Genomic DNA, 14,062 nt, shown 5'->3' with positions numbered 1-14,062 from the left:
CACAATCATAATATACTCAGGAGGTAACCTTCTGTTCTAGAAAACCATTGTGGAGAAAGAAATTACCAGACAGATGTCTGGGGACTGATGGACCAAGTCAGTTAAATTATTTAATGCTGTTACCATTGACCTTAGAAGTCTCTCTGTGTGCTGTGCATTAGAATGGCATCCCTGCCTAGTTTCTACCACCGTATATCTTTTCTCTGTAATATGGCATTTGAAGGTGAAATTCTTTCTCAGCTAATACTACTATGTGGTTTTAGTTATAATGAAGATAGTGGAAAATTACAGGGTTGCATTTATTTTTTAAAGCATCCTGCAAAATTTAACACAAGTAATTTTGCAAAGACAAGAATCAAATTACTGTCATTAGATTTGGGGGGGGGGGTGAGAGAGAGGGAATGACACATTATCATTTAAGGGTTACATTAAATACGTAACATAAAGCTTCATCCGCACCTTCCCCATCTTAAATGCTAAGTGTAGGTGATACAGCTTTTATCAGGACCACAGTGCACGGGGTCATAAGGTGTGATCATTTCCCAGCTACCATCCCAATGGAAATCCACTTCTAAGCAGCAATTTAAACTTAGGAGCTTTTCTTTGTAATTGTCATATCGTGGGGCAGGAAGGTGCTCACAACTGGGGAAGGGTTAAACCTCCTTCCAGATGTTGCTGAACTACAACTCCCATGGGCCATGCTGGCTGGGGCTGATGAGAGTTGGAATCTGGAGGGTGACCAGTTCTCCAGTTCCCTCATAGGTAGTGGTGTCCTCAGTGACTTTCCTTCAACATTGGGATTCTGTTCCCCTGGGTGTGGCAAAGCCCAAGCCTTCTCCTGAAAAAGTGCTAAAGATTTATTTATTTTAAATTAAAGCTGGCTTTGGGTGGCTGCGATGGAGGCCTTACTCACCCGTTAAGTAACTATAGGCCTGTGCTAGAAGCCATGATCAGTCAAAAGTTCTTACCTGGCATGCATTCCAGATTGTTTGTCCCCGAGGACCATACGGAATTTGGACTTCCCTGACAATCACATTTGCAGGCTTTACTGTGCCAGTGTTCCAGTCTGTCATCCTAACAGAGCAGAAAAGAAGAAGGAAAGAAGCAAACTGGTGTAAATCCTGTTCTCTTAATCCCTGCCACTTCCACTGGCCAACACAGCAAGTCCAAATCGCCGCCATTTTGACATAGAAACAAAGGACAGCTCAAAATGTAGGATGATGAATGTCAATGACTGCAATACACCTGAATATAAGTTCCTAAGGGGCACTATGCTTTTATGTAGAGGAGTCTCAGAGCTAATCTTCTGTGAAGAATATCTCTTGTTACTTACTAGGTTTCTCAATTTGAGTACAAATTCAAAGGAAGCTTTTATTTTAGAAATATCGGGCAGATTCTCTGCAGTGGCCAAGAGAAAGTTGGGAAACAATGCAATTCATCAGAAATCTGTTTTGCTCTATTTGCTAGAGCAGCCAAAATACTGAGCAGAGACCTATTTGCATATTAATCGGACTGACTGCATAAATGGACCAGTTCCCTACATTTAATTTCATGTTGCAAGTTGCAGATGACTCTTTTGTATTACTTTTGATGATATTTTATAATGTTTGTTTAAGCAATAAAAGCTTGAGGTAGCAATAGCTCCACAATAGAGCAACTGCTTTGCATGCAGAAGTCCCTGGGTTCAAGCCTGGCATCACCAGAATGGAATTCCAGAGAGTCACTGCCAGTTAGTTGCTAGATGAAGTAGGTGAGACAATGGTCAGACTCAGAGTTTAAGGCAGCTTCCTGTGTTGCTAGACACCATGGCAGTCGTTATCAGGCTTTGCTTTGCTTCTCTCCACCCTGCCCACCCAAAATCCCTCCTCTCTTCTTGCTTAAATAACTACCAAAGCTAATGTGAAACACTGCAGTTTGTGTGGGCAGGTGTGCAGCTCTCAGTTTAAATAATAATTAAAAAAAGCTTCTAAAAGCCAGGGGAAGAACAAGATGTGAAATTAATCATGTACATTTAAAGAAATTAGCATTACTAAGATAGCAAGTGCACCCTGATGGCATCATAACAAAGCGTGGTGGAGAATGGGCAGCAGGCCATACAACTTGCCCTCATAGCCAAGGAATTATCATTTAATCATTGCAGTCAGGAAAGGGAAGCAGTGATGTTGCACTGCAGTATAAGGCAACGTGTAGCAGCTTAGCTGCGGTACCTTGTGGGGAAAGGGCCAAGCACTCTGCAAACTACTTGCGTAGGAAAGCATTTAAAGTTTTTATCGTATCATAAAAGCAAACATGTTTTCAAGAGGCTGAGCGAGTCGGAAGGAAACAAAACAAACAAAAAAAACAGAATGATATAACGATGTGGTTGTTGCAGGCCTATGAAGATGCACAGTGCTGACATTTCCTTAAGTAGGATACAATTCAAGGTATGAATCCAGTGGTGCACTCCCCAGTCCTAAAAGCTGTTGTTCTGCAGGGGTGCCTTTGCAAGGCAAGCTGATAAAAAAATATGCATGTGTGGATATGGGAGTATGTAGGTAAAGTATGTCACTCTAGGTCATGGCCCAAACTGTTAAATAAATCTCCATTCTGCTACAAAATTCACTAGATGACCTTGGGACAGTCGCCATCTCTCAGTCTAACCGACCTCACAAGGTGTTTATGGAAGCAAAATGGAGAGTGGGGGAGAGCCATGCATGTCACCTTGAGCTCCTTGAAGGAATGGGATGGACTAATAAAAACAACAAAAGCAATGACAAAAGATCCATTTGGTACAGCGTCTCTGTCCAGTTGCACAATCTATTGGCATGGCATCAAATATGAGTTTGTTTAAAGCAAGTTCACAATATTGCTTCCGTTGTGGAAAGATGTATTCTGATACTATGCAAACACTGGAGGAGTGTGCTATTAAATATTTGCCAGAAATCATCCAAGGACTAAATGACCTGAAAACATAAATATCAATACTATACTCTAATCAGTGAGTGCTGGAATGGTCAGCACAGGTCTGGATAAAGCTCCAAAAATATTTGGATATTATACAAAGAAGTTTAAAGGACCTACCTCTGCTGGTGACAATGCCAGCATGGCTGTACAGCAGAGATAATGCAGCATGGTGGGAAACGACAAGAAAACGACAGTTAAAAGCATAGTGATAACTCATGAGGTACTGAAATGAATGGGAAAAGGTATGGAAATAAATCACATGGTTGCTCATGCATCATGAAGTACCGCATTGCAATGGATGACAAACTGTGGGCAGAAGCAAAAATGGAGAAAATTGTACTTTGCATAAGCTGTTTGTTATGAATTAGCCAGAGCACAAGGAAGAAGTGCACTCCAAACTCCCTAATGTTAATCAAATCTGGCTGGATATGTTTTCCTACCTGAAGTTTCTTAACTTAGTTTCTTACCTCTCTCTTTCCACACTATGAAGAGCTGCCTTAGCCAACCCAGGGCACTCCAGATGTTTGGGACTACAACCCTCAGCCTCAGCTGGAAGGTCCCAAGATGGCACCTGCCTCAAATCAACAATTCCTTCTAAACCAGGTGTCAGGCACATTTGGTTCTCCAGATGTTACTGAACATCAGCTCCAGCAAGCATGGCCAAGAGCCAGGGATGATGGGAGTTGTAGTTCAGCAACATCTGGAGATTCCCCATACCTGTTATGGACCGTAGGAATCTGATATGCACACAGAGCTTCCTTGATGGGAAAGGTTTCCCCATTCATAGCAATGTATAGTGTATCTCCATCTACACAAAGATGACCATGTAAAGGTGCGATCCTGCTTGTAGGGAAAACTCTGCGTGTACAATCAGAGTACATAAGGAACTCTAGTCCAGAGCATTTTGATCTTTATTTTTTAAAGACCAAGAATCCTGTAGCAGCTTAAAGACTAACAAATTGATGGAGGTTTCATGGGTTACTGCCCACTTTGGCACAAGGTGGTTTAAAGGGAGCTAAGAAAATCAAGAAAACTAAAGAGGCAACAGTAGAAGCTGCATAGCTCCATATCAAGGAAATCCAGTTAGCATTGATCCATGCCTACTGCAGTCAGAGACCACAGGTGCCGTGCAGCTAGTGTTCACTGGTGATATGTTTACATAGCATGGAAAATTGTGCAAATACCTAAAGTGTGATGGTTCAGGCAACACGTAGATCTAGATGGGTGATCTATCCTGCCTGCCCTCTCTGCCAACTCAAAACTTGACTATGTTTTCCTCTAACATAAGTGTGGACAGACAGGGATGCGGGTGGTGCTCTGGTTAAACCACTGTGCCGCTTGGGCTTGCCAATCAAAAGGTTGGTGGTTTGAATCCCCATGAGCTCCCATTGTTCGGTCCCAGCTCCTCCCAACCTAGCAGTTTGAAAGCATGCCACAAAGTGCAAGTAGATAAATAGGTACCGCTCCAGCAAGAAGGTAAACGGCGTTTCCGTGTGCTGCTCTCCTTTTGCCAGAAGCGGCTTAGTCATGCTGGCCACATGACCCAGAAAAACTGTCTGCGGAAGCAGACAAACGCCGGCTCCCTTGGCCTGTAAAGCGAGATGAGTGCCACAACCCCAGAGTTGTTCGCGACTGGACTTAATTGTCAGGGGTCCCTTTACCTTTTTAAGAGTGGACAGAAGGTAGATCTGAATCTACACAGGTATCTCTGTGTTGTTTGCAGTAGATCAGCACATATTTCTGAGTCTCATCCGTTTAACAACAGCAGCAACAAAAGAACTATTCACACCCCCAATTAACCAGGAAGGCTGTGGAAGGACTGAGGTCTGTTCAGTTCTGGGAACCAACCCTACATCTATGGGCTCATAATTCTTTACTTCCACCTTTTGCACCAGGATCTGGTTGGTGAATCTTGGGGTTTTAGGATAAAAACAAAATAGATCCCCTAAGCTCAAAGTCTTACCCTCGTCCCAGCCCCAGAAAATCTACCACATATTCTCTTCAAATCCTCATACCCATTTTATTCCCTTCGTAATCAAACCTGCTGGGTTTTATCATAACAATTGGTTCACATCTGTCTGAACCCAACATAGACTGAATAATACAAAATCCCAGTATAACAAAAAGTGGATTCAGACAAACAACAATTCCACAGTGACCTCTAATTTCTTTTTAGTTATAATGTGGGTTGTTATCTTTCAGGCTCCCTAAGTGCTCTAGGGGAAACAGCTACCCTTAAACAAGTACATATCTTCAATTTCATTTGTTAGTGCTTCAGCACCAAGTCTTTTCCCACCCCCACAGCATTTTTCTTCATCAGGTGACTCCAGTCAATCAGGAATCACATGGCAAATACCATGTTCCCATATCGGCAGTCAGACCTTTCCTCACTATGAATGGCTGAGGAGTGGGGAGAAGAGAGTGTTTATCCCTGTTGCTAGGATCCTATTAATGCCTGATTTGTGTGTGCAGGAGATTCCGTTAATGGAATTTTAATGAGCACTAGAAGTACTTTTCCTATTCTGAGATCAATGAAGGCCATATGAAAGATCAATGAAGGCACACATTCACAAGCAGAAACCAGGAGTTTCCAGAGAGTCCAAGGGATATTTTTGGAATCAAATAGGAAGCTGTCGACAATGTCCTTGTATGGCCTGAATTTTGCTGGTATCTTACAAATCAGAATAGATTGTAGGATTGTTGAGAAAAATAATATAATTAAATATAGTTTTAATGGACTCCCCCCTTCTGTTCATGAGCTATAAATATATTTACGTAATACAAGTTTGACTGTTGTTTTTTCTACACACTCTCTCACACACCTGTGTCATTGTGCTGAATATTGATGTGAAAGCCGGGAGGACATGAACTGCCAGAGATCGTGTTTCTGGTGTCTCCAATGCAACTGACCTTGTCAGGTGGAGTTATTTTTCCCCACGATATTCAAGAAGTGGAGGTCAGCGGCTAGCACAGCATTTACAACTGTAGTGACACAAGGTGCTCAGCAGCAGCAAAGGACTACAAGATACAAATCAGACTTAAAATACGTCAACTTGTTGCCTAGTTGATAACAATAGCAATTTTGCTGGATTATCTTTAGGGCCTCTCATCATAACCTAAGGGTTCTCGTCATAAACTAAATATGTTCAGAGGTCATCAACATGGGCTTCCAGGTACCCACGGAGTCTCCTTTCCTGATACCCTCCCCCCCACCTATTGCAATGTAGCCATTGCAATAAGTTGTGTTGTGTGCTTAGCTGCTGTGCATGTGTTGCTCATGATAAGACGGTCCAGTTTTCCTGTGGGCTACAAAGGTTGGATACCTCTTCTACATGGTATGATACAAGCAAGAACAACAAATGTTCTTCAAAAGACTGTGCTTTAAATATATATACATTTTTTTAATGGCGGGGCTGGAAGCCTTACAGTTGATAAGAGTGGTGTCTGAGCATCATAGTGCCCACAGGGTTAGGATGTTTATCCATTAGTTCTGCCTTCTAAGCCCACCAAAAGCCATGGAGACCGAGGTCTGTACTTCTGCACTTTCTCCTGGTGTAATAAAATCCTGGCTCTCACTTCCCTTGAGCCTCCGGTGAGGAAGAGCTGGATTTAGGCAATGCACATCCTCACGAATGTGACCTCAGATAACAGTCTGGGCCTCTCCGTTTGCAGCTTCAGAGATTACAGAGGGAGGATGAATTGACTCAGTGGTGTGTGTTACCCAAGGGCAATTTTGTACTCTCAGTAAGAGTTAAGTGTAAATTGTGAGGTGGAGTTCTCCTCACAGCTTAAATAAGAAAGCTTGCCATTTCTATTCCCACCCTGTGGTTCTGCAGAGGCAGGAAACCTGGCACCAACATTCAGTCCATCAGCGGCTATCCAATTCCGAATGGAACATTATGTAGGTGAAAATGAAGTAAATAAGGAATTGGGGGTGAAAGAGGGAAAGAAGTTGAGCGGGAAAAGTTTTTAAAAGAAGATGCATATGCATATCTTGCACTTCTTCCATTGTGGGGCTCAAGCTGGTATCCCAGAAAGTCTTATTGGAGATGGAGACACAGGAGAGAACCCCCCAAATATATTTGACACCCCCCAAATATATTTTTAAAGCTATTAAACACTTTTAAGTCTGGTGATTGTTTGACTTGCTCTGTTGGGAACCGAAGCTCCTCAGAAGAGCTCTGCTGGAGGAAGCCAAAGACTCTTTGATTCCATCATTCTGTTATTACAGTGGTCAACCCTAGACCAAAGGAAAAGCCCCTAAGAAGCCCCTGAACACAACAGCTTGTAATTCCCAGCAGCTCGTATTCAGAGGCATTTTTTTTAAGCTGACTTCATTCATTTTATTGTTGTATCATTTATAACTTTATGGTTCATTTGTTTAAAAGCACAACCTGGAATGTTCACACGAACATTCTTCTGAGGGGGAAAATCTTGTGTGGTAAAAATTGCTTCAGCAGAGAAATGTTACACCGTGTATCCCTTTCCTCTCTGTTCAAAAGTAGTCAATCGTAGCTCAGTGATAAATTAGCTGCACCCAATACACGTTCCAATTACAAGTCACATTAATTAACCAAGGAAAGCAGACCTCAGGCTAATGAACATTTTCTCAGTCGATGAGGTTTTCTTTTTCTTTCGCTGGCTGCTTTTTCATGGAAAGAGCGTGTACACACACACACGTACGTCCTGCCAGAATAAATGCTAAAATTATCACAGTCTGATAAAAGGGGGTCAGGACCTGAAGAGTGGCTAATTTGGGGATGTAAGGTCATGTGCTTAGCAGCGACAGCATCGTCAGTTTAAAATCTAGAGGACATGTCTCAATTAGATTATGAAATATAGGTCAGATGTGAGCCTGGGTAATTTATAATTGCCTCCATAGTACAGTACAGCCCTGCAGGCAGTTGGTCTTAAACACCCTCCGTCTTCTGACCTCTGGACCGCTTGCCCTGGCATCAATTACCTGCAAAATAGACATGCCTTGAAATCCAAATGCTGTGGAAATCTGATGCTTACTTAAGTTGCAAGCAAGAGTCACGGCCGCTGCTGTGATTATCAACAGGTCACCAACTATGCCATTAGTAAATAAGTAAGGGGGATGTACCGTTCAATATACTTGCAACGCATGTTATACTCTGGCAAACTAGATTGAATAAAACTCCACTTGACATTGCATTAAACATCACTCCAGTATTCCATGACCAGCAATCACTTTTCTATCATTTTGATGACTCCCTGTACTGTCTCAGTCTTCCTTCTCTTAATCTGGTGTATATTCGAATATTTATGTAATTAAAAAAAACAGAAACTGGAAGCAAAAGCACAGCCAACAGGAGGACACCACCAACAACAAAAAATTCAAGCAGAAGGCAGATGAAAATCTTCCTGAAACAGGTGACCTAGACCAAGCAGTGGAGGCAGAGAGGGTGCATGATCTCTCAGGGAGCACATCTGATGTTTGTCCATGCTGGTTTCTTCCCCCTCTTCAAATGTTGCATGTGGCACGAAAGAACACACTGCCAGCCTGAGCTAATAATAATAATAATAATAATAATAATAATAATAATAATAATATTTATACCCCACCCATCTGGCTGGGTTTCCCCAGCCACTCTGGGCGGTTCCTAACAGAGGACTAAAAACTGAATAAAATGTCAAACATTAAAAACGTCCATAAACAAGGCTGCCTTCAGATGTCTTCTAAAAGTCAGATAGTTGTTTATTTCTTTGACATCTGATGGGAGGGCGTTTCACAGGGCAGGTGCCACTACAGAGAAGGCCCTCTGTCTGGTTCCCTGTAGCCTCACATCTTGCAGGGAGGGAACCGCCAGAAGGCCCTCGGTGCTGCACCTCAGTGTCCGGGCTGAACGATGGGGGTGGAGACACTTCTTCAGGTGTACTGGGCCGAGGCCGTTTAGGGCTTTAAAGGTCAAGCCCATTGCTACACAGCAGAGCATTCACTTCTGGCCATTCTGTGTGCAAGTGCCTCAAGGACAGGTGGTGGTGACTACAAATTGCCTGTACGGCTTCACATGCCCAATGAGTGTTAGTGTCCAAGTTTCGTACATGCTAAATTCTTTAGCCCTGCTGATGCAACACACCATGGACAGGGAAAACATGGTATCCCCTAAAACCAAAAAAATTGGAATGCAACATTTAGCAGGGACAGGGGACTGATAATTAGGGAGTGCCCATGGTAAATAGGGACAAGTGTGGCATGTTGATGTTTGTTGTTGTTTAGTCGTTTAGTCGTGTCCGACTCTTCGTGACCCCATGGACCAGAGAACGCCAGGCACTCCTGTCCTCCACTGCCCCCCGCAGCTTGGTCAGACTCATGCTGGTAACCTCGAAAACACTATCCAACCATCTCGTCCTCTGTCGCCCCCTTCTCCTTGTGCCCTCCATCTTTCCCAACATCAGGGTCTTCTCCAGGGAGTCTTGTCTTCTCATGAGGTGGCCAAAGTACTGGAGCCTCAGCTTCACAATCTGTCCTTCCAGTGAGCACTCAGGGCTGATTTCCTTCAGAATGGATAGGTTTGATCTTCTTGCAGTCCATGGGACTCTCAAGAGTCTCCTCCAGCACCATAATTCAAAAGCATCAACTCTTTGACAATAAGCCTTCTTTATGGTCCAGCTCTCACTTCCATACATCACTACTGGGAAAACCATAGCTTTAACTATACGGACCTTTGTTGGCAAGGTGATGTCTCTACTTCTCAAGATGCTGTCTAGGCCTGTCATTGCCCTTCTCCCAAGAAGCAGGCGTCTTTTAATTTCGTGGCTGCTGTCACCATCTGCAGTGATCATGGAGCCCAAGAAGGTAAAATCTCTCACTGCCTCCATTTCTTCCCCTTCTATTTGCCAGGAGGTGATGGGACCAGTAGCCATGATCTTCGTTTTTTTGATGTTGAGCTTTAGACCATATTTTGCACTCTCCTCTTTCACCCTCAATAAAAGGTTCTTTAATTCCTCCTCACTTTCTGCCATCAAGGTTGTGTCATCTGCATATCTGAGGTTGTTGATATTTCTTCCGGCAATCTTAATTCCGGCTAGGGATTCATCCAGCCCAGCCTTTCGCATGATGAATTCTGCATATAAGTTAAATAAGCAGGGAGACAAAATGCAGCCTTGTCGTACTCCTTTCCCAATTTTGAACCAATCAGTTGTTCCATATCCAGTTCTAACTGTAGCTTCTTGTCCCACATAGAGATTTCTCAGGAGACAGATGAGGTGATCAGGCACTCCCATTTCTTTAAGAACTTGCCATAGTTTGCCATGGTCAACACAGTCAAAGGCTTTTGCATAGTCAATGAAGCAGAAGTAAATGTCTTTCTGGAACTCTCTAGCTTTCTCCATAATCCAGCGCATGTTTGCAATTTGGTCTCTGGTTCCTCTGCCTCTTCTAAATCCAGCTTGCACTTCTGGGAGTTCTCGGTCCACATACTGCTTGAGCCTTCCTTGTAGAATTTTAAGCATAACCTTGCTAGCGTGAGAAATTAGTGTAATTGTGCGATAGTTGGAGCATTCTTTGGCACTGCCCTTCTTTGGGATTGGGATGTAGACTGATCTTCTCCAGTCTTCTGGCCACTGCTGAGTTTTCCAAACTTGCTGGCATATTGAGTGTAGCACCTTAACAGCATCATCTTTTAAAATTTTAAATAGTTCAGCTGGAATACCATCACCTCCACTGGTCTTGTTATTTGCAGTGCTTTCTAAGGCCCATTTGACTTCACTCTCCAGGATGTCTGGCTCAAGGTCAGCAACCACACTACCTGGGGTATATGAGACATCCATTTCTTTCTGGTATAATTCCTCTGTGTATTCTTGCCACCTCTTCTTGATGTCTTCTGCTTCTGTTAGGTCCTTTCCACTTTTGTCCTTTATTATGGAAATCTTTGTACGAAATGTTCCTTTCATATCTCCAATTTTCTTGAACAGATCTCTGGTTCTTCCCATTCTATTGCTTTCCTCTATTTCTTTGCATCACTGCCTTGCTGTGGCGAAGGGGCTTGAAGAACTCACTGCCTTGCCATGGCGAAGGGGCTTGAAGAACTCAGAGAAGCTATGAACTATGCCGAGCAGGGCACCCAAGATGAACAGGTCATAGTGGAGAGTTTTGACCAAACGAGGAGGAACCGGCAAGCCACTCCAGTATCCCTGCCAAGAAAACTCCATGGACAAAGACAACAGGCATATAAAAGTTATGACGCTGGAAGATGAGCCCCTCAGGTCGGAAGGCGTCCAACATGCTACTGGGGAAGAGCGGAGGGCAAGTACAAGTAGATCCAGAGCTGATGAAGCGGCTGGGCCAAAGCCGAAAGGACGCTCAGTTGCGGATATGCCTGGAAGCGAAAGGAAAGTCCAATGCTGTAAAGAAAAATATTGCATAGGAACATGGAATGTAAGAACCATGAACCTGGGTAAGTTGGAGGTGGTCAAAAATAAGATGGCAAGAATAAATATTGACATCCTGGGCATCAGTGAACTAAAATGGACGGGAATGGGTGAATTCAGTTCGGATGACCATCATATCTACTACTGTGGGCAAGAAACCCGTAAAAGAAATGGAGTGGCCCTCATAGTCAACAAAAGAGTGGCAAAAGCTGTACTGGGATGCAGTCTCAAAAATGATAGAATGATCTCGATACGAATCCAAGGCAGACCTTTTAACATCACAGTAATCCAAGTTTATGCACCAACTACTGGTGCTGAAGAAACTGAAATTGACCAATTCTATGAAGGCTTACAACACCTTATAGAAGTGACACCAAAGAAGGATGTTCTTCTCATTATAGGGGATTGGAATGCTAAAGTAGGGAGTCAAGAGATAAAAGGAACAACTGGCAAGTTTGGCCTTGGAGATCAAAACAAAGCAGGGCAAAGGCTAATAGAGTTCTGTCAAGAGAACAAGCTGGTCATCACAAACACGCTTTTCCAACAACACAAGAGACGACTCTACACATGGACATCACCAGATGGGCAGCATCGAAATCAGATTGATTATATTCTCTGCAGCCAAAGATGGAGAAGCTCTATACAGTCAGCAAAAACAAGACCTGGAGCTGACTGTGGCTCAGATCATCAGCTTCTTATAGCAAAATTCAAGCTTAAACTGAAGAAAGTAGGAAAAACCACTGGGCCGGTAAGATACAATCTAAGTCAAATCCCTTATGAATACACAGTGGAAGTGAGGAACAGGTTTAAGGATTTAGATTTGGTGGACAGAGTGCCTGAAGAACTATGGATGGAGGCTCGTAACATTATACAGGAGGCAGCAACGAAAACCATCCCAATGAAAAGGAAATGCAAGAAAGCAAAGTGGCTGTCCAATGAGGCCTTACAAATAGCGGGGGAGAGAAGGCAAGCAAAATGCAAGGGAGATCGTGAAACATACAGGAAATTGAATGCAGATTTCCAAAGAATAGCAAGGAGAGATAAGAAGACCTTCTTAAACAAGCAATGCAAAGAAATAGAGGAAAGCAATAGAATGGGAAGAACCAGAGATCTGTTGATGTTTAAAGGCAACCAAAGAGTTAAAGGATAAGCTAGGAATTTAACAACCCAGTATGCTAACCATATACCCTGTGGACGCTTCAGTAATCTTGGTGAGTCAGTCACCCATAGTTTCCAGCTACATGACAAGACCAATTTTACCCCTCTTCAGCATATCTGGATTTTGGAAGGCATAGTCAAATTCACCCAAGCATATGACCATGATGCCCCTTAAGTGCTTGTGCCACACAGGGCTTTTAAAGGCAGCCTCCAAAACATAACTGATGAATCGAAACCAGACTTGATCTCCTGCAGTGGGGAAGAGTTTCATCCCTCTTGCTAACCCGCAGTGTATGTCATAGAAATCAACGCCTTTAAATGAATGAGCAATTTGGGCCTTTGCCATAGTCAGTGAAACGCAGAGGAGATGGATTTGCAGGCAGGAAGCAGGTTTTGTAGTATGTTTTTTTTAAAAGTGAAACACTATAGAAAGAGGAAACAGAGCGTGCCAATTTTTGGGTGCTACTTACGTCCCAAGACCCTGCGCTTAATCAGACAATATAGAAAGTGGCCACAGTAACTGACACATAGAACAACACAGTGACTAATTTCTGTCTAACGTAATCAGATGTACATTGTAAATAGCTTTTAAGAACCTGTTGGATTAGAAGAGCCTGTGTGATCAGGCCAATGATCCATGTAGCCCAATGTCCTGTTCTCACAGTGGCCATGCAGATGCTGGTGGGAAGCCTAAAAGCAAGACAGGAGGGGCAACCATAGTCACGTGACTTGGGAATCCCAGGAACTTGCCTTCAGAGGCATACTGCCTCCAACGGTGAGGGCAGCACAAAGACATTTCAGCTAGTAGCCATTGGCAGCCTTTATCCTCCATGAATTTGTCTAATCAAAGTTGGTTGTCACCAATCATTCTTTCAGAAGATAATTCTGTAGTATGTATGCACTGTGTGAAATTCTTTCTTTTATCTGTCCTGACTCTTCCAAAATTCAGCTTCAATCGATGTACACTGTGATGAGAGGGGAATTCCCCCCCCCCCTTCTATTCGCTTTCTCCGCCCCATGCATAATTTGATAGCACCCCAATGTAACCTTTCCTCCACCCCCTCAATTATTTTGGTCGACCTTTTTGGAACCCTTTCCAACTCTTTCTCTGGCCAGAACTGTACACTTTACAATGGTCTTGGTGATGTTTGGAAATAGAAACAAAAATATCCAAATAACTGCCTCTACAAAATATCTGGTTGTCATCATTTTTTATTTTATTTTTAAAAAATTCCATTACATAAATGTTCCTCAATAATTAATCTTTAGAATGTATGCAGTATATTACTTTGATTCAATAAAGTGCTTGCACAAAGCAAATGAAAAGTCTCATCTGACTCAATGGGGCTGCTGATATGATTACATTTAGCCAGGTCCTCATGTATAATGCAATTTTCATATATAATGAGATGAAGGAAAGAAGTGACCATCTTTTCCTTTTGCTTCCCACTCACCTTCCAGCTTCCTCAGCAGTGTCAGCACTTCTCTCTCCCCATTTCAAACAGTGCTGAAAAAGTGGAATCCATCAGGCTGGGATGTACGGTACTTACGCAAACCAACCCCCGTT

General features: G+C 43.0%; 1 protein-coding gene across 4 annotated transcripts in view; it reads right to left on the bottom strand.

Moving 5' to 3' along the window:
* The window catches only part of RS1 (retinoschisin 1), a 37,825-nt gene that overhangs the window by 6,279 nt on the left and 17,484 nt on the right, over nt 1–14,062 (bottom strand). For 3 of the 4 annotated variants that reach the window (XM_079973097.1, XM_079973096.1, XM_079973095.1), the window contains 2 exons: nt 3,061–3,086; nt 969–1,074 (listed from right to left, as the gene is read on the bottom strand). In XM_079973097.1, coding sequence (XP_079829223.1) covers nt 969–1,074; nt 3,061–3,086 — 132 coding nt within the window. Of the gene's footprint in view, nt 1–968; nt 1,075–3,060; nt 3,087–4,604; nt 4,718–14,062 lie in introns of those variants that run through there. The other variant, XM_079973098.1, reaches the window with a different exon arrangement.

This window comes from Podarcis cretensis, assembly GCF_951804945.1.
Source record: "Podarcis cretensis genome assembly, chromosome: 4".
NCBI classification, from domain to species: domain Eukaryota; kingdom Metazoa; phylum Chordata; class Lepidosauria; order Squamata; family Lacertidae; genus Podarcis; species Podarcis cretensis.
The sequence above is the reverse complement of the archived record's forward strand: the minus strand, read 5'-3'. Positions and strand labels throughout refer to the sequence as shown.